The sequence below is a fragment of the Epinephelus lanceolatus genome, chromosome 2 (assembly GCF_041903045.1).
Source record: "Epinephelus lanceolatus isolate andai-2023 chromosome 2, ASM4190304v1, whole genome shotgun sequence".
Classification (NCBI taxonomy): Eukaryota; Metazoa; Chordata; class Actinopteri; order Perciformes; family Serranidae; genus Epinephelus; species Epinephelus lanceolatus.
The window spans coordinates 42,778,119-42,798,657 of record NC_135735.1 but is presented as its reverse complement, the minus strand read 5'-3'; the positions used below and the strand labels follow the sequence as shown (position 1 = coordinate 42,798,657).

General features: G+C 39.9%; 1 protein-coding gene across 1 annotated transcript; it reads left to right on the top strand.

Moving 5' to 3' along the window:
- Nucleotides 1–5,145: 5,145 nt before the first annotated feature.
- dhcr7 (7-dehydrocholesterol reductase) lies at nt 5,146–15,656 on the top strand. Its single transcript, XM_033632811.2, has 8 exons — nt 5,146–5,260; nt 6,235–6,343; nt 9,362–9,584; nt 9,696–9,786; nt 12,645–12,858; nt 12,994–13,198; nt 13,471–13,602; nt 13,990–15,656. Exons 2-8 carry the CDS (start codon nt 6,237–6,239, stop codon nt 14,452–14,454), a joined length of 1,437 nt encoding a protein of 478 aa, XP_033488702.2. The 5' UTR covers nt 5,146–5,260; nt 6,235–6,236; the 3' UTR covers nt 14,455–15,656.
- The last annotated feature ends 4,883 nt before the right edge of the window (nt 15,657–20,539 follow it).

Below are 20,539 nucleotides of genomic sequence, written 5' to 3'. Positions count from 1 at the left end.
TTGATTGATAATGTAGAGCCTGGGTCTTTAATTGGGGGTCCTTAGAGTTACTGCAGGAGGGGAGCAAAAGAATTGTTTGATTGGCTGAATTAATTTAAGTTTTAGTTTTCTTTTCTTTTCTTTTCTTTTTCAAAAATATAAATATGTCTGAAAATACAAATTAACATGAATCCAACATATTATTAACAAAGATTAATTGGACCATTCATGAACGAAAAGAAAACAAAAAACAAACAAACAAACATAAAAAAACATTAAATTTACAGTACACAATATTAATGATAAACTGTTATGTATCAAACCGTAGGCTGGCTTACATGTTATTGTAGGCCCAGTTTAAAATGCAACTCAGTTTTATACATTATATGTTATGTTATACATGATATTGTAGGGGTCCTTGGCCTGATAAATGTTTAAGTTCTCCCTAATGTAGAGTTTAAAACCTCAGAGGTCAGGTAGTGGAGAAGGCAGAGTACATGTGAAAATAAAGAACAGCAACATCACAGCACAGAGAACTAGCCTGAAAATGTTTCATTTCAGTCTGAAAACTGTGACTGAATCAGACACACAGCAGCAGAATGGATCAGCTGAGTACTTTCATCAGTCTCTCATATATATTCTTCACCCATACATCACTCTCTTAGCAGGCCGTTTCACATTTCCTTCCCTAACACCAGGGCCCCGATGCTAACACTCATTCTGAGGAGGTGAGATTATTGAATGACAAAGAATTGAATTTTAATGTTGGATGACAATGCTGATAGTGAGGCTAACTAAGCAGGAGAGGGGAGGAGGACATTTACATGAGGACAACAGCAGACAGGATCTGCTCTCATTAATTTTTCACTTTCATTTATAGTAAATTATTTAAGAGCCATGTTGCGCTGCGTCTTTGATACAGCATAGGCCTTCATAAGACACTTAAACACCAACAAAAGGACACACACACACACACACACACACACACACACACACCAATGTGCACAATCCAACAGCACGTGTATACACAATATTCATATATTCTGAATATTGTACGTGCATACACACACAGTTATGCATACAGACACATGCACCGTCCCAGGGGAGCTGATTAGGGTAAGATTTGTCAGGCAACTTGCCCTCCCAACCACATATGTGGTACGCACACACACACACACACACACGCCACTGCCTGCTCTTTTTATATTGATCACACAAATGTGCACACACACACACACACACACACACACACACACACACACACACACATACAGAGCACACACTTTCACACTTTCCATTTTCATGTCGAGGCATCGTAAAAATAATCTTCACTTATTTAGCTTAATAGTATTCCATTCTTCAGCTTGTGTTTTGATCAACGTACATGCTTTAAATGCACCTTTCACGTCATTCACCAGCAGCCCCAGAAGCAGTCTTGTACTGGGTTCTCTAGACATGGGCAAAATGTAGTTTTTACCATCATTGTACAAAGCTACAACTGCACTTAAAGGAAAAGTTCACTCCCAAATCACAATTACATACTTTCCCTCTTAACCGTAGTGCTATTTATCAGTCTAGATTGTTTTGGTGTGAGTTGCTGATTGTTGTAGAAATCAGCCGTCAAGATATCGACCTTCACTCCAACATAATGGAACCAGATGGCACTCGGCTTGTGGTGCTCAAAACACCAAAAAAACAAACAAAAAACTCAATAGTTATGTCTGTTTCCAGATATCATGTCTTGGTTGACGTTTACATCTTGCACCGTCATAAGCTCGTCAATAAGTCAGTGTTGTTTTAACATATGATCGTCACGAACCGATGTCACTCACCCTAAGTATTTATTGTCACGTTACTTATTTTAAGGCAAAATATGATCTTTTCTCTAAACCTAACCTTGTCATTTTGTTGATTAAACTGAATTGTGACTGTTTCACAACATTAACCCTGTGTTGTAATGTGTTTCAGCTGTGTGTCACATACAGAAGCTAAAGGGTGCCCTATGCATCGCTATGAGAGGCAGAGGGGTGTGACAAAGCATCACTATTTGACAACCTGGGAATGACCTGTGTAGCTCTAACATTTAGCAACTAAGACCAAAACAGTTTAGACTGATAGATAGCACTACAGGTAAGAGATTTTGATTTTGGTGTGAACTGTCCCTTTAAGTATAATGCAGACCTTTTATCATATACATACATCCTGTACCGATTTAATAAACCTAAACCTTTCAGCGGTCAGAATAGGAAAAACACAGGTACTGTCATTAATAACAACAACTACAGTTTAGCCAGTTCCAGGGCCCTTGCTTCTAGTATGCTCACTGGTACTGCAAAGCCTGCTAGGAGTCACTTTAAAGTTATTAGTTAAACCTTCAATTTTTCTTAGGGCAAGACAAAGTAACTGCCCTATATTGGTGTATGTGAATATGGCTGCTGTTCAGTTTTTATAAAGAAGCAGTGAGGGCAGGACACTAAGTGTGCTTTCAGTGAGCTATATCAAATTGTATACTATTGCTATGTACTGTGCTGTGGTTCATTCGGAGTAGAATTGTAATCTAAACATCTACAGAAATTCCAAAATGTCAAACAGGTTACTAAAAGCGTTCGATAAATAATCTCCCTCAGAGCAGACTTGGGCATTTTTTACATCAAATTTCAAATTCCACAAGGTAGCAAAAGGTACCGAGAGCACAACATCTTTTCTTTGTCTCAGACACATTGTAAAGCGGTGATGTCTGCTGCTTGGCCCAGATACATCATACCGTCTGGGTACAGCATAGCAACAAGGCATCTGATCAAAGACTATAGGAATGAAAAGAGAGAAACAGAATAAGGACTGTAGAAACACAGACAGAGAGAAGCGCTACAAAACAAAAACAAGGGGAGTCGCTGAGGGAAATAAGAAGATTAATAGATCTAGAAGAATGTTTAAAAGTGCAGTAAAGGAAATTTTCATCGTTTGATGATGCAAGATGTTGCTGCAGAAGTTCTTCTGTGGGGAACCAGCAGACCTGGAGAAGAACCACCGTCAGGGTTTTGTTCTTTTGTCTTATTTCAGTTAAAGAATATCCTCCTAACATTTACCATTTACTGCCCAGTGAGCACACAGCTGCATTTCTTACCAGCAGGGTCGGAGCCTTGAAGAGTTTCAGAATGAGTATGTTAATTACATGAAGAGGATATAATGATGGTGGAATGTCTAATGCAGCACAAAAAGCCACAAGTAAGGAGACAGGAATGTATCCCAATATTAGAGCCAGCAGCGTAGAGAAAGTATACCCCTAATCAACTGTTCAACACATTCCAAAAGTGGATAGAAAAATAAACAGGATTCTCTCCTCTTCCTCTATCACTTTTCTTTTGCCCATATACATGACTGAGATGTGATATAACATTCAAATGTGGGCAGTGAGTCATCTGATTCTCTCTGGTGGTTTTTCTCTGCTCTTTGTTCTTGGCAGGTTTAGTCCAAGAATCCGATTAGAGAGAGATCAGTAAAAAAGTCCAGAGAGATCACACATAGGGGCATAGATGGACTGCTTCCCAGCCACCAGCCTCCATCCATGGCACCCTGACACCCAAAACCAGTGGGCTACTGAAGATCTCAGTGTTTTGATGTTTACTATAGGAGGCTGGCTATGAAATGCTCCTGTCTCACTATGAAGATACAACTGGAAGACCTAGCTCCCTGCGTAAATTCTCACAGCAGATTGAACAGAGCAAGTGTATGGGCATTTAAGGACTTATGTTGACACAACCTGAACAGCAGCTGCATTTTTCATTTTAAGCAGATGTCTGTTGATGTCACAGCTGAGTACTACCCTCTAGTGGTTTATATAGGGCCATGCACCTGGAAACAAAAGCTCACTTACATCACACAGAATTTCTGTGAATCCCCCACACAACATTTATCATTAACAACTGCACAGTGTCGGTTACAGATTACTAGTTACCATGTTTAGGATGTACTTAGTCAGTGGTTTCCAACTGGTGGGTTGTGGTCTGAAAGTCGGTCACGGGCCAACTCTGAATGGGCCGCAAGTGACTCACAAACGTGTCAAGTTTGTAAAAAACAATCACACTTATTTTAAGTACAGTGAATTTGCAGCACAGAGCTTTTATTCTGAAGTGCTGTTTTCTGCTAGAGTGAGTGACTGACCAGCAGGTACTTGACAGAGACAGTAAACAATCTCAACAACATGGCCAAACACAAGTATGATGCTGAATTTGTTAAACAGTGGGGCCTCTAGCAAATGGCTAAGGATAAATCTAGACCCTGTGGCTGGACCAGTTGGGAACCACTGTGTTAAGTAATATAACTATTTTAATTACTTAATCAAGATAATGTAACTTACCACATTTGATTACTTTTCAAGTAAATGTTTTAAACAGGGCAATGAAACTAGAAAGTCCTATAAACATAAATGATGTCAATGTTGACACTAGACAGTAATGTTAGAGCCCTTTTCTGATTTGATAATTTCCAGTACTGAAACACAAACTTCACCATCAACATCCCCAATCTTGATGGCGCTGTTCTCAAATTTTCTGAACTTATTTAAGAATAAATTCAGCTACAATCCCTTTGTAATTACCAACATTTTGATTAGTAACTGTAACAGATTATAATTACATTTATTTTTCAATTTAATTACATTTATGTATCTAGTTACTCTTCAACACTGGGTAGAGTGGGTTGAAAAAATATAGGAAAACAAAAAATACATGGTAAATGAATTGTTCACAAAGGACACACACCTATAACCTACGTTTGGTTTCCTGGTCTGTGCATTTCATTGCTTTGAAATCACTATAATTTAATTTATGTTGTCTACAAAATGCATTAAGGAGACACTTAGAATTATCAAAGAAGAAGTTGGCTGTTAATGGCTCATTGGTATCATCCTAATATAAAAACCTATTCTAAAACCTAGTATATGTCAAAGACCAGAGTTTGGCTACATAACAAAGGTATTATGATGACAGCTCTTTCATAATGTAGCCAGTTGTGCATCCTGGTGAAACCTTTCAACCACTGGTCTATTTGTGAGGCGCTGGTGGCTCCAGTTAGTACTGTCCAATCAGAGACCAGTACACTCCCCAGGCCCGCCATTGCACGGATACAATTGGTTAAATTTTAATGTGTAGTGGCGTTATGGGCGGAGCCTGTGCAGCTACGGTGAGTTTTGCTCAACGGATAGATGATTAGCAGCACCTGGCCCAGGAGGAAAGAAGAGCCCTGCAGCCTGCCGCTCCCGCTGTCTGGCTGTAATATACGGGTGAGTGAGCTACGGTATAATACTGCATCTCTAACTGAGTCACGGTGCGGCTTAACGTGTTTTTAACGTTAATTTATGTCCTTTATTTCGGTATTAAAATTAAATAGCATCGTTCAAGGATGTTGGTCGCGAGGCGATAGTTACTCGAGGTAACTTCGTCAGAGAAACTGCACGTGCAAGTGCTTAAAGTCATATTATTGAACATACTCGAAAAACAATGAAAGGTTTCGTTTTTGTTGACGTTATGTAAGAGTAGGCTTCCCCCTCCCACATTACATATTTAACCTCAACATGCCGAGCATTGACGTGACAAAACACAGGGGCTACAAGTCTTTTACACTAACCAACTAGAGCTGTTTTGTTCCTGTAGCTTTGGCGCACATTGTTTTTCCAGCCTACACAGCATTACCTTTGCTCCAGAGGTGTGTGTGTGTGTGTGTGTGTGTGTGTGTGTGTGTGTGTGTGTGTGTGTGCGTGTGCATGTGTGTTTGAAAGAGAGAGATGCAGAGAGCAGAACTTTATTTCAGTGTATTAAATATTGTTAAATTAAATAATAAAATATTATTAATATATCATTGTATCTATTGCCTGCTGTATCAGCTTGTTTTATCAAGCTGACCTCCACTCAAGGCCCAGTTTGTTATGTCACAACTCCATGGGCAACATGAACTTAACTTCCCATCTTATCTCATTATCTGTTTATAAATGTTTGATTGCAAAGCTCACCTACATGCTAACACCTGTCATAACACGTTCACTTTGGAACATATGTCAAAAGAGTACACTCAAAAAGAGAAGGTGACATCTTTTTTTGTCTTTCATTGGTGCTATTAACAATTGATTGTACCCTATATTTGGTGAATGCCCCTGCTTGTTGCACTTGTTGCATGGTGTTAAAAGTACTGTAGTGTACAAAGTACAGCGTGCAGCTGATTAACCGATCATATTAACCTGACAACCTGAACCTTCACCAGAAATGAATGGTGCAGCAGCCATGGAGGCCACCAGGAGACGAACCAAGCACAGTGCCAATGGAAAATCATCTGAACAGCAGGAACAGCCAGCACAGTGGGGGAGAGCATGGTGAGTAGATGTTATGTCACAGCTTGCTAATGGTCATTTTGTCAGCAAACTAAACAGAAACCAAAACTTCTTTTTTTCTTTTGTCTCCAGGCTGGAAATAATAAGGTCAAGGTCACTGTGAACTTAGAAAACATGGTTTTGGCCATAACTCAAGAATTCATATGTTAATTATGACTAAATTTCACAAAAATGTCTAATAGGATAAAACGATGAAGTAATGACATTTTATATCCAAAAGGTCAACTTCACTGTGACATCAGAATGTTCCGCAAAAATACCTTTGTGGCCATTCTTCAATGCCATAACTCTTTCAGTTTGTTCTGTATTTCATTGTGGTTACTTACTAAATTTTTAAAGATCAGGTAGACCTCTCTGTGACACAGGTACAGCTGAATGCTGAACGCTGGTGATGATGATGGATTGGTGAACCCATGTCCTTATGACCTCCTACAGTAAAGAAAATAGTGTTTTGTGTCTTGGTGCACAACAGGGAGATTATCATAGCTTATCATAATTCCCTCAGAAATAGTATGCAATAGCTAATGTAGATATAAAATTAATATTTAGCCTTTTTATTTTGCCAAATAAGGTTGTTTCCCCTCAGCCTAGGAGCGAAACTTTCTGTGGCCCTGTATCAGCCCCAGTCCCCGGGGCCCAGTATTTCAAAACTTTTAATCTGGATCAGACTGGTCTGGATAGGATTAAATCTCAAAATTGGGTATTTCAAACCAGGATATGTGATCCTGACACCATTCAATTTGTTTTCTTAACTTTACTGGGAAACTGAAGTTTGTGAAACCAGAATGTCAGATTACAAAATATAGCCTAGGCTACATTTATTCTCATCATAAGAGCTGCCGTACAAAATCAATAGTAAACAAAATACATGTTAATATTACACAAAGCACAATAAATACCAAAGCACGTTATCGCATCCTAGATATTCCTTCTGATCACTAGACCCAACCAATTCCCACATGTAACTCAAACTAATTTTACTTTGTTTTTTCTTTTTAACTCTTTTTTATTTTATTCCAGACAGCCAAGACAAAACTCATCAATTGAGCAAACAGGAAATGTATAACTGCTGTCCTTTCCTACATAGTTAACACCATACAAAAAAAATCGACCAAAAAACACAACAAAGCCAAAAAGAAAAAGAAAAAAAGGGGGAGGGACAGTACCCACATGACACAAGTGCTTCACATAGGATAAAACAAAATAACTTTTGCAATAGTTAGAACAGACTGATGGTTATCACCAACTCAAATCATGCAATTCTGGCTTTATATGTATTGTGTACCTTATAGTATTGTGTACTATAAAGCAACTAGATGGATATGAATCATTATGGAACCGACTTATATTTCCCAACATTCTCACATCTGTGTCAGTTAAATGTTGTGTAGTAGTTTGAACAACATCGACATTTCATTAATCATTTAGCTGACACTTTCATCCAAAGCAACTTTGAATTGCTTTTGTAGTGAATTCACAATTGCATCTATTGTCTAAAACAAGTGACAAACAACATAATCTTGTGCTGAAGGCAACATGAAGAATAACAAAATAAAAATAGATGAGGGGTAAAAATACAAGTGGGATGATCATGGTAGTCAGGCTATATCCAAAGACCTCAAATCCAGATTCTGTAATCCTGATCTTGTGGTATCTGGATCAGAATGATCCTATCTGAAAATTCTTTGAAAAACCAGGACCAAATCAACAAGATCAATTTGATCTGGGATAGCAAAAAGGAGGACTACAAAATACGGATCATTCTGATCCACATTAAAAGTTTTGAAATACTGGGCCCAGGTTAGATACCAGACAGAGATGTCAGCACAGGGACTCAGAGAGTTTAATGCATAGTTTCCGTGCATCCGTGTTTTAATTAAAGGCTCTTAACAGGAATGGCAGATTTTACCACACTGTCATTATATTTCATTATTTTTTTCTTAGTAGTTGCTGGTGCATAAAAGCATCCTTTACTTGACGTTTGTTGTTCAAGTTTTTTCCATTCAATCTGACAACACAGTGGTTTAAGTCAGAGGTTAAAAGAGGTTGAAGAGATGTTAACTTGATAAACAGGTGCAACTAATAACCTAAAGGGCTTTGGTATTCAGCATGCTGTCTCACTGGGACAGCATTAATGTAATTAGTCACACCTGTGCATTTCCTGTCAGTAGAGGTGAGAAGTTCACTGAAACTGTGGAGGTGTGTCGTGAGCAAGCACATTAAAAGAGCATCAGCAGCCTCAGTACTCCATTCGTGTCTAAACAGGATGCGTTCAGACACAGTATGACGTGTAGGTCACTTATGTTTTGGCAGCGCTCACAACCCAATACACAGTCACTGTAGTTATGCATGTGAAACACAAGAAAGCAATATAATAAAAATACATTTGGGGTCATGTTTGTTTTTGTCAGTGTTATGTAAATGCTAAGTATTAAATACAATCATTCACCACCAACTGCTGTCCACATCATCCTTGAGAAAGTACAACATTTGTTTGAATATAAAATATGTAAATATGTAAAATAACGAGGCAAAGTTCATTGCCCCACATTGTTTAGGATGAGAAATTAATCACAGTATCAATCATTTCATATTTGCAAAATAGCAATGCAGAGCTTAAACTTTAGTGTTTCATATTTGAGATCGTAAAAATGCATATCAGCTGTCAAGACATGTGAGATTGCCCCTTTTTTGTGTTAAAGTCGTACGTGGAAATCAAGAAAGTTTCTTATTCTTAAGGAGAAATGTATTGGCAACAGCACCAAACATTTTCTGTTTTTTGTTTTGTTTTGTTTTTTATCATATCTTCCAACACTTAATCTGATTTTCTATTTGATACATTAGGACCTCACACAGTCTGAATTTAGAGAAATTTATATCAATGAGAAGAATTAATTCTTAATGTTTGTAGATAAAATACACAGTGCTCACAATCACAGCTTGAATCTGCTTTAATACTCAAGTGCCCTCATACTGTATGTTTATCTGATTCATTCTCAGGGAGGTGGACTGGTTTTCCCTGCTCAGTGTGATTGGCCTCCTCTGCTTTGCCCCTTTTATTGTCTTCTACTTCGTGATGGCCTGTGATCAGTACCAGTGCTCTGTCACCCAGCCCCTGTTTGACTTGTACCAAGGAGAGACCACGCTGCTCTCCCTCTGGGCTCGGGCACCCTCCTTCACCTGGTCAGCTGCCAAGATATATGCCATCTGGGTGGCCTTCCAGGTAAGGAAAAGAAAAATAAAGCAGTAGAATTTTTGGTGGGTGTAACTCACACAAACTGTTCATTGTCTTCGGCTTTTTCCAAATGTTAAAACAGGCTGCTTTGTCCTCTAGGTTTTCCTGTATATGTGTATTCCGGATGTTACTCATAAGTTTATTCCTGGCTATGTTGGTGGAGTGCAGGATGGAGCACGAACTCCAGCTGGTAATTAACACACATACCCACACTCACCAGTCCATAATATTTGTTCACTTAAGAGGTCCAGTTTTTCACCGATTTGACTCTGGGTGAGAATCACCAGAGGACCCATGATGTGATATTGACACAGTATGATATTGCAATATGCTCAGTATTGCGATACAATATATTGCAACATATTGCGATTACCCAGTCGAAATACTGTACACACACCTGACAAAATTAACTGCTGGCAGATTTAACACCCTCTGTAAGGCCAGATTAAGTGTGTGACTGAAAACACTGCACATGCAGGTATCCCATTAACTGAATGGCAACACCCATATCAGAAGCATTGTCTGTCTCAATAACAAGGTTTTTGTCGGCAATCCCCCATTCTTGTGCTTCATTTTGCAGTCAGTCTGCAATGTTTGCTTCGGTATGACATTCATTTGCTGCTCTAGTTTGGAGACTGTGAGATAGCAGTTGCCACTCCTCTGTGAGATAATGTGCTGTTATAGTCACATTATGAATCCACTGACATGGAAGTCCAGTCGTCACAGGTTAATACCACCCTTCCTGTTGTACTCAAAGATTCCTCAACTTTATGCTTCACCTCTCTGTAGAGCTTGGGTACGGCTGTTTCTGTAAAAAAAAAAATACTTCAGGACGGAGTCACATACCTGGGTTGCAATATTTTTAGCATGTAACAAAAGCCTTTGTTTTAAACAACGCTGTATGGATGCACACAGTTTGCGATCTCTTTGCACATGAAGTAGGTGATGGACAGTGGGTACGTCCCAAGTCCCTTAAAATTACTGCTAACCACCTAACCTAGCCATGTTACCTAACTGTTTAGTTCCTCCCACTTAGGAAAACATTTAAGGAGTCAGGAGTTAGGAGTGACGAGCGAGGATTGCTGATTAAGAGACATGAGACGGCCTTACTCTGAAGCGTCACGTAAAGCGTAAAGCGACGTCCTTTTCTGATGACAGCGCGACAGCTGGGTCTGCTGCATAACGGAGCCAGCGTTTGGCGTAGCTACATCCCAAGTCACATTGAGTCATTTGCTGAAGTTTGTCGCAATTAAAGAATGGTCTGTAGCCCTGCCACTGTCACTGTGATGAGCATCATTATCATTATTATTATCATCATCACTATCATCACTATTATTAAATCCACTTGCCATCAATCAACAAGTCAGCTGCTGAGTGAATAAGACATCAGACCTGTCAGTCTGCCTCAATCAATTCAATTTTATTTATAAAACCCAATATGACAAATCACAATTTGCCTCACAGGGCTTTACAGCATACGACATCCCTCTGTCCTTAGGACCCTCGCAGTGGATAAGGAAAACCTCCCAAAAAAAAAAACCTTTAATGGACAGTAGAAACCTCAGGAAGAGCAACTGAGGAGGGATCCCTCTTCCAGGACGGACAGATGTGCAAGAGCTGTCATATAGAACAGATCAACATAATAAATTAACAGTAATCCGTATGACACAATGAGACAGAAAGAGAGAGACATAGAAAGAGAGAGATGCAGGACAGATGGTAATGACAGTAGCTTACAACAATATTAATCAAAGTAATAATATTTATTAATATTAATAATCAATATTACCTACAGGCTATTAAACATTATTCCACTCACATGACATGCAGGACAATTAATGATGGGCGTGTGTGTGTGTGTGTGTGTGTGTGTGTGTGTGTGTGTGTGTGTGTGTGTGTGTGTGTGTGTGCGTGCATGTGTGCATGCGTGGTGTTATATCAACACGTGTGGTTCTGGACATGAGCAGCTGCACATTTAACAGCCGCACATCACCAACAGTCCGCTAAACAACGCAACGGGTTGTGAATGAAATAAACGTAATTGCAACATGACAGTCTTGCACGAAATATCATTAATGTTACTCTTTGTAGTTACGTAGGCATGTGAATTACAGCGTTGTATTGCAAAGAATGCATGTAACGGGTACACTTGTGCTGTTTCTCCGCCATCTTGTTCAAATGAGCCAGACGTAGGGGGCGGGTATTTATACGTCAGAGCCTCAAGCTGAAAAAGACTTCCTGTTAGGAACCTCTCGTGTTACCTTACTCATTGTACCTAACAGATCTCTCCTAACGCCTAACACTAACTCCTTACTGGCAGGAATAAGAGACATGAGACGGCCTTAAAGATGGCGGACCTCGAACGTCTTCCGGTTCAAGTAAGGAGTTAGGAGTTAGCAGTGTAAAATAAGAGACTTGGGATGTACCCAGTGTTACTTTGTTAGCTCTCTCAGAGTTGGATGGTAGTTTCGTCAAGTATAGTGTGTTGGTTGATTTTTTAGCAGAACAGGTTTAGCGTTAGCTTGGCCGTCTGTGTGGCGTGCGAGGTCAGCCCTCATGTTCGTAGTATTCCCAGAGTATTTTATTCTCGTATGACACTGTTTGCAAATCACATTGTCGTATCCAAGTCCTCCTTTCCTTCCCTGTTAAAAAATCTGAAATAAGTCCAATACTTAATACTCTTTTAATGCCGACGCCGCATTTCTGATTTCTTTTTCCGATGCCTCCATCTTTGTTTTGATGAACTTCCTGCCAAATGCTGCTGACTGAGACCTCTGCTGACCCCATCAGGGAAAAAAACATCAGCACCATCTAGTGGACTGAAAAAGCAATTGATTTTATTGTTCTAGTACCAAAAGTTGGCGTCTGTGTATTGATACAAAATACCACAATACTATGCTGTATTGATCTTTTTTCCCCCCCTCGCCTAGAACTGACTTGGTGCTTTTGGAGTAGTGACAGAAAACAAAACATTAAATCCTTCTTTGAAGACTTTCATCATCAAACCAGACAGTATGTATTAAAATCCTGTGTTGTCTCTCTGTTCAGGCCTGATTAACAAGTATGAGATCAACGGGCTGCAGTGTTGGCTCATCACTCATGCTCTGTGGTTTGCCAACGCCCAGTATTTCCACTGGTTTTCTCCCACCATCATCTTCGACAACTGGATCCCCCTGATGTGGTGTTGTAACATACTGGGCTACGCTGTGTCCACCTTTGCTTTCATAAAGGCCTACTTGTTCCCCACAAATGCTGAAGACTGGTGAGTACCGATACACATGTTACACTATGACAAGTTGCTGGCTCACATATCTACTGCAAAAAAGTTGCATGTCTGTCTTAAAAGAAACTAGTTATGTATTAGGTATTTCTACCTTTTTTTCTTGTGATTCTACAGCAAGTTTACAGGGAACATCTTCTACAACTACATGATGGGCATTGAGTTCAACCCACGCATTGGCAAGTGGTTTGACTTCAAGCTTTTCTTCAATGGCCGGCCCGGTATAGTAGCCTGGACTCTTATCAATCTGTCCTACATGGCCAAGCAGCAAGAACTGTATGGCCATGTCACCAACTCCATGATCCTGGTCAATGTACTGCAGGTAAGGTAGAATGAGGAAGGCTATCAATGTATGTAACACTGGTATTTATCTGATGTAACTGAATCATCAAGTAATTAAACAAAATGAAACAATTCTGGACTTAAAATCATTATCAGGAGATCCATGACGATATCCAGCCCTATTAAACGTAAATGTTCATCATTAAACTTAAAGTTCTTGACTCTGAAGCTTCCGTTTCAGTCTAAAAGTGAAAATTTTAGACACTGCTCACTGAGTCATAATAATGAAGGGTCTTTTATGCTTTCCTGTAGGCCATTTATGTGTTGGATTTCTTCTGGAATGAGGCATGGTACCTGAAGACCATTGATATCTGCCATGACCACTTTGGATGGTATCTGGGCTGGGGAGACTGTGTGTGGCTGCCATACCTCTACACACTGCAGGTAACAAACAGATGCACGCATGTTAACACACATGCTGTAGTAACTATGTTGTAAATGTGAAATACTCAGTGGTTTATAGTGGCGTCATGTGTAAATATCCGTACTTAAAGCTGTGTGGCTTTTTAGAAGCGGAGTAATGTCACAATACAGACTTAAGTGCTAATTTGTATTGAAGTTAAATCCTATGTGTCGACAAGCCACCTACCACATCCACATAATCACTACTGTAACTGTTACTATCCAATTCAGCTTTAAAATTAAAGCATCTAAATCAAACTGAAATTTAAAAAAGGAAGAAAGTGTGAGTGTCTTTGTACCCTTAAGCATGGGCATTCAAATAGTATATTAATTTAAGAAAGTGTAACTAAATGTGTTTTGGTTCTGCAGGGTCTGTACCTTGTGTACCACCCTGTCCAGCTCTCCAACGCCCACGCCCTGGCTGTCCTGTTACTCGGCCTGGTTGGATATTACGTGTTCCGCTCCACCAACCACCAGAAGGACCTGTTCCGGCGCACCGAGGGCTCCTGCTCTATCTGGGGCCGGAAGCCAACGTACATCAAGTGCTCGTACCACTCTGGTGACGGTGGCCTCCACCACAGCAAGCTCCTGACTTCAGGTTTCTGGGGAGTGACCCGGCACTTCAACTACACCGGTGACCTGATGGGTTCGCTGGCCTACTGCGCCGCCTGTGGCTTCGGTCACATACTCCCATACTTCTACATTGTTTACATGACCATCCTGCTGGTCCACCGCTGTGTGCGTGACGAGCACCGCTGCAGCAGCAAATACGGCAAGGACTGGAAGCGCTACACAGATGCTGTGCCTTACCGGCTCGTTCCTGGGGTGTTTTAAAAAAAAAAAAAAAGGGATGAGAGAAAAAAGAGTGGGAGTGGGGAGAAAGTAAGGTAGGGTGGGGCTAGGATTAAGATTAATGGGGTAGCAGGAGAAACATGAGGGGTGTTTTATACTGTCAAGGATACACCACAGTGAACATTTTAACAAGATACATTCTGAAGAATTTGTATGTATTTCTAACACACGAGTACATGTGTACATGCAGGTACAGACACTTTATTGCTATATTCCTCTGCCTCAGTAAAGGCAGTTTTATACACTATTCTGCTGCTTTCATTATGCTGTGACCAACAACACATTTTAATAACAGTACACTATATCTTTGAGGTTAGTAAGCTCAAGCACAACTTAAACCAGCTGAAGCCAAAATCAGGAACAGAAACCGTTCTGTGGTAGACTGGTGTCTACGATTGTTCTACACAATGTTGTGACATTCCCATAATGCAGTTTGTCAGTTTGATAGCAGTTTATCAAGACAAAACATGACTGCTTCCAGTTTCTCAAATATGAGAAGTTTATATTTTATGTCATAAATATACACCTGTTGTTTTTTGTCTGTTGCTTTGATGAATAAGCAGTCAGGTAGCCTATGATCGAGGCTTTTCATTATTCTCTGCATTTTCAGACTAATTGAGTAATTGTGACTGAAAAACATAAAACATATAGATTTATGCATCTGTATCGACTATATAATATTTTGTTGCTGCCCTTGTCGCCTCCACTGGCAAGACTGGCTTCATAAATAGTTGTGTAGTCTTTGTCTCAATCCTCAGATTTGTTAACTGCCATTATGTTACGAGAAACTTAGATTAGGTAATTGCTTGTCTAGTTGGTAAGAATTTCCCTCTTTATGGTTGAGAGCGGCATGTTCACATAAATCAGCCTTGTTATATACAGGTTTAAATATTTAGACTATAAGAACCATTTTAAACTGAAGTTTAACAGCAACAAACAGCACTTTCTGTTCTTTCTGATGTTCTCTTAAACTGTAAAGCATTATGAAACTTTCAAGTTGGATCATTGTATTTACTGTGAGTTAAACCAGTGTGCTTAGTTGATCAAAGCCTTGCAGTGTTTCAATGTTTGTTTATATGTCCGACCATCATGTTTGTTTGATGTTTGTTTTTATTTCCTCATGTCAGCACTGCCTTTCTTATGATGATAAAGTAACAAAACACACTTTTTTTTCCACCCAACAATGTGTCTTTTCTTCTCATTTCAACATTTTTGGTCATTCATTCTTGCAGTTACTGTTGTCGTGATATTCTCCACTTTGATGGTAAATCAGTGGTCAGGAGGTGGAATGAAAGATTTTGCAATGTATCAGTAAAGATCATGAATGAATCCTACATTAAAAAAGTCTAGATCTATTTGTGAATGTGGTCTCAAAATAGCTAAAAGAACATATAATACAGTAGTATTGAGAGGCAATGCCATGTTGGCTGATGTCATTTTTAGTTTTTACCACTGGGGGGCAGCAGATGACAGCTGACAAATAGAGTTGGATGGAAACACATATGTTTACGACTACTAGAGTGTTTAGGCCTACCTGAAAGCATACATTACACATTACCACTCAAGTGAGATCACAAATGCAGTTATGTATCCATAACCCACTCACATACATAACATGAGAAATAAACAGCTCAAAACCCAAACTTGTAGCTCCCCTCACTCTCCGTTCAGAGCTTTTCCAAAAAGGTTTTTGTCATTAACCCAAACCACCGCATTATTCTCTTAATGCACTCACTCTTTATGCAGAAACACTAACTGTGCTATCGCAGTTTGAGTAGTCGAGCACTTATCCACAAAATCACCCCTAAATACAAAAAAAAAAAAAAAAAAAATCTAAAATGCAATACAATCACAGTTCCTTTTTGTTGGACTTGCAACACTGTGGCCAGCTCTTCCTCAAGCAACAAAAAATAAATACTCTCAGTCAACTGTACAAAAAGCATAGCACAGAGAATCCCTCATTGTAGAGGGTTGTAAAAATACATTTTGGTAAATAAAGATGGGACAATGGTGGTTGAATGAAAGTCTGTACACCAACAAAGGAAAGGGACCCCTTGAACAACTCTCTGAACTAAAAATATTAATTTCTGCTTATGAAGGTCATGTGATCAAAAGCTTCAGGACAGCCTTTAAATTGTCTGTGTCTTAGATTGTTCTCTTAACTTTCCAAGGTCAGGAATGAACTTTGAAACTCAGCTTCCAAGATTTTTACTCTAAAGGAGCAGTGTGTGAGATTTGGAGGGATTTAGTGGCATCTAGCAGTTTTCAACCAGCTCAAACTTCTCCCGGTTAGAACTGCTTCTCTGTTCATTGTTCAGGAGATTTTTACCAGGTGCCAAATTTCCTGCAGAGGTCTCTTCTGCTCCAAAACAAATGGACCAGCTGATTAAAAACTAGTGAAAAGACTGAATAAAGCAGTTTCATGTTACAAAACAGTGTTTCTCCTACGCTATTTGGCACATCGCAGACAGGCTGCTTACCCAGCATCAGCTAATGTGTGCTTATCAATTTTCTCTTTTAGCTCTTATAACAAACTGCCCAGGTAATTTAAACTAGTAAAATCACTGACTAAAGCAGTTTCACAATTGAAAAATTACAAAAGGAACTGCTCCCTATGTAAATATGAATGGCTCATTCTAAGTTAACAAAAACACAGTGATTCTTAATTTTAGGTGGTTATACACTAAAGAAAACATACTTATTACTATATATTATATTCCATTTCTGCCAAGCTGTTTTCCTGAAACTCAGCTGCCTTGATATCACATCCAAGAGTTATTTTCATGGTGGGTTCATAGCAGGTGAAAATGATGCCGTTCATGATTTGACAGTGTGTTCTCAAATGTTTTAGTAATCCATCGCACCTGACAGCCTATTATGCCATGTAAGCACCGGCCAGCTCTCTGAACCTCACCGTGAGGAGGTCTCCTATCACTGTAATGATACAAGTTATGGATGTAAATCAGTTATGATAATGGAAGACCCATTGATCCCTCTTGCCTTTGTTCAAAGCTAATGCAATATACACCAGATTCATTGCATTGCATTACATGGAACCAAATTACTGATCATTCTCTTTTCAGGTTAATTGATTCTCAAATTATCCCTGAAGACAAGGAAGTGTTGTGTGAGACTGAAGAGGCTCTGCTGTGTGATGGTCTGGTTCACTCATAACCGAGTTGACAAATAGCTCTCTGTGAAAGAGGTGGAAATCTGAAGAAAGGGATGATCTTTTTGTAACGACACTAAAAGCTAGACTATTGAATTTGCGAGTGGGGATCACGCACCCATCCATATAAATGTCCAGTGTACACAATAACCATATTGTGGAAGGCTCTTTTTGCAGCTGCGCATTCATCTGCAATGAGGGGGCAGGTGGGGGTCAGGGGGAAAGAAATAGACGCAGCAAAGCGGGAGTTTGAGTGAATGGCAGAGAGAATGAGGCAAAGAGAGTGAAAGACATGGGAAGTAGTGGAATGCGATATACAGAAAGCACAATGGGATACTTGGAGTTGGTGCCACTCAGCCAAAGTTGGCTTGATTTCCCGAGAGGCCAAATTAGTTTTTATTGGAAGTTTGGGGGGTAAGAGATTTGTGGGTGAGAGTTGTAAACCGGGAGGAAAGGGGTACCTCAGAGGGAGGCAAGTACGTGATTTGTCAGCAAATTGTGGGCACTGACGATTCACATGTACCATAAAGTACAGCAGACCTCTAAAGAGCATTCCAGAGCTTGAGACTTAGGCCTGATAATCACTTTGCAGAGGGTGAGGTTAGATAGACTGGCTGCTTGTGGTTGGTGGCAAAGGAGCAATTCTAATCGTCATAATGTTGATCTCCTGTGCTTGGGTTTGATGGTTACATTTATTGCAAGTGTCTCTGTTTTATTTCTTCTACCTCAACAGCCTGGCAACTGAGGCAGCAACTAAAGTTTTTGTTTTAGGCCGTGTTAGCGGCATGGCTCTAGAGATGGGGATGTCTCAAAGTCAGTTTGTCCACAACTTGGATCGAGACTGAAATGTTTCAATAACTTTTTTTATGGATTGCCATGAAAAAGACAAAGTATCCTACTGACGTTGGTGATTCCCTGATTTTTCCTCAAGGTCCACTATAAGGTTGACAGTGTGGTTGACAGGAAGATGTTTGCACATGTATGTAATGGATTGCCATGAAATTTGATACAAATCTTCGTGTACCCCTTGGTGGTGTCTTATCTTATTATATTGCGCCATCATTTGTTGATTTTTTTTTACAATTTGTTCAATACTTTGTTTTGTGCTAGATACCTGCAAAAATAATGACACTATCAGCTTCAGAACTACTTTTTTCCAACAATATTTTTAGGGCTTTAGGGCTTTTTGCTGTCATTATGACAAAGCAGTTGGAGAGAAAGGAAAGTGGGGAGAGAAAGAGAGGGTATGACGCACAGCAAAGGGCTGAGGGTCAGCTTTGAACCTGGGCCGCCGCCAAGGACTCCACTTTAATAGGGCAAATGCTCTACCGGGTGAGCTAGAGGTCACCCCAAGGTCTACTTTGTGCTCAGTGCTAATCAGAAAATGTAAGCATGCTAACATGCCTATTAAGATGGTGGACATGGTAAACATTATGCCTACTAAACATCAGCATGTCAGCACTTAGCAAGTTAGCTTTCTGATTAGCGTCTAACTCAAAGTGAACCTCACAGCTGGCGCTAGTTGCGGCTGTAGGTTGTCAGTCTTGTTTCTTGTACTGCCTACTTCAGCAGCCTAATATCTCAGTTTTCCCCCTCTGTACATTTATCTGACAACAAAAATGAGAATCAGGTCTCCCAGTACTCTTCCACTGATCTTTCTTCCTTCTTGTTTTTTCTCCTCTGACCTCAAGCCTGGTCTGTCCTGTTCGCTAATGGACTGATGAGACGTCCAGAATTACCATCAGACTAAATAAAAAGAGCCACACTGATGTGATGCTAAAGGTCAGGGCATGTGGATAACATTGGAATTAGGGCTGCATGATTATGGCCAAAATAACAATCACAATTCATTACAAATATTAGTTGATTTTAGTGACAAAATATTTTTTCACAGAACTTTCATGTTTAAGTAAACAGAGCCCTGCATTAACTTCCATCACTGCCGTAATTTTTAGTGGGGACGGTGGGGTTGTGTCCACACCAATTCCCAAACGGTTAACCACTAGTCGTGCGTCATGTACCCTAAAATGCTTGTGACAGGATTCCCCATCCAATCCGGGAGCGTATCTATGTTTCCCGGGTTCTGTGTTTCCCCGGTTCTATGTTCCCCACAGAACCAAGCGGGAAACATAGAACCCTTTTTTGCAGGGTTAAGTGGGGAACATAGAACCCGGGAAACATAGGGATGACCCCTTCTGCTGCTCGATGTAGCCTTCCAGCCATCAGTAGCCCACTTGATCCAGTGTCAAGAGGTGGACGTCATTGGATCCCTCTTTCCCTGTATAATCTAGCTAGCTAACTGTTATTGTCATTATAAAAACAGAGTTGGACTAGGGCTACAAAGTTTCCTCCATTTTGTTGTTATAGCATAGCCAGCCTAGTAGCTAACTAGTATAGCCTGTGTGTATATTTAATCCAAATGGCAGCCCAAATAGCAGCCAGAAGAAGAAAGGTGGACATAAGAAGCTATTTCAGAAGAGTAAGTCAACTTTAAAGAAAATGTTTTCTCAATTGCCAGAGTCAACAATAATCATAGGCTAATAATAATAGCCTACTTAATTAAGCTATTGCCTGGCTACACGTTTTTCCTTTCTGTTAATATGCCATGTATCAACATGCAGGTGACAGAAGCAGTGCCAGGCACTAGTGCAGGCAGAGGAGAGGAAAGTGGAGAGGCGGGCACAGGGACACAGGTGAGCTAGAATGATTTGGTGATATGTTAGTTAGGCTAGATATAGTACTTTATTGTGACAAATGTTAGGCTGATGATTTATTGCATAACAATGGTTCATCAATGTGTGTTTGAATTGAGAGCTCTGAACAGGCAAATGTCTCACTGCTCATATGACATGGATCCATGTGCAGGTGACAGAAGCAGTGGTGCCAGCGCATGCAGAG

Excerpts from the sequence above, each read along its gene's own strand:
- dhcr7 (XM_033632811.2), top strand. The coding sequence starts at position 6,237 with ATGAATGGTGCAGCAGCCATGGAGGCCACCAGGAGACGAACCAAGCAC. Across the intron at positions 9,585-9,695 it reads CCATCTGGGTGGCCTTCCAG|GTTTTCCTGTATATGTGTAT; the intron begins GTAAGGAAAAGA and ends TTTGTCCTCTAG. Across the intron at positions 13,603-13,989 it reads CATACCTCTACACACTGCAG|GGTCTGTACCTTGTGTACCA; the intron begins GTAACAAACAGA and ends TTGGTTCTGCAG.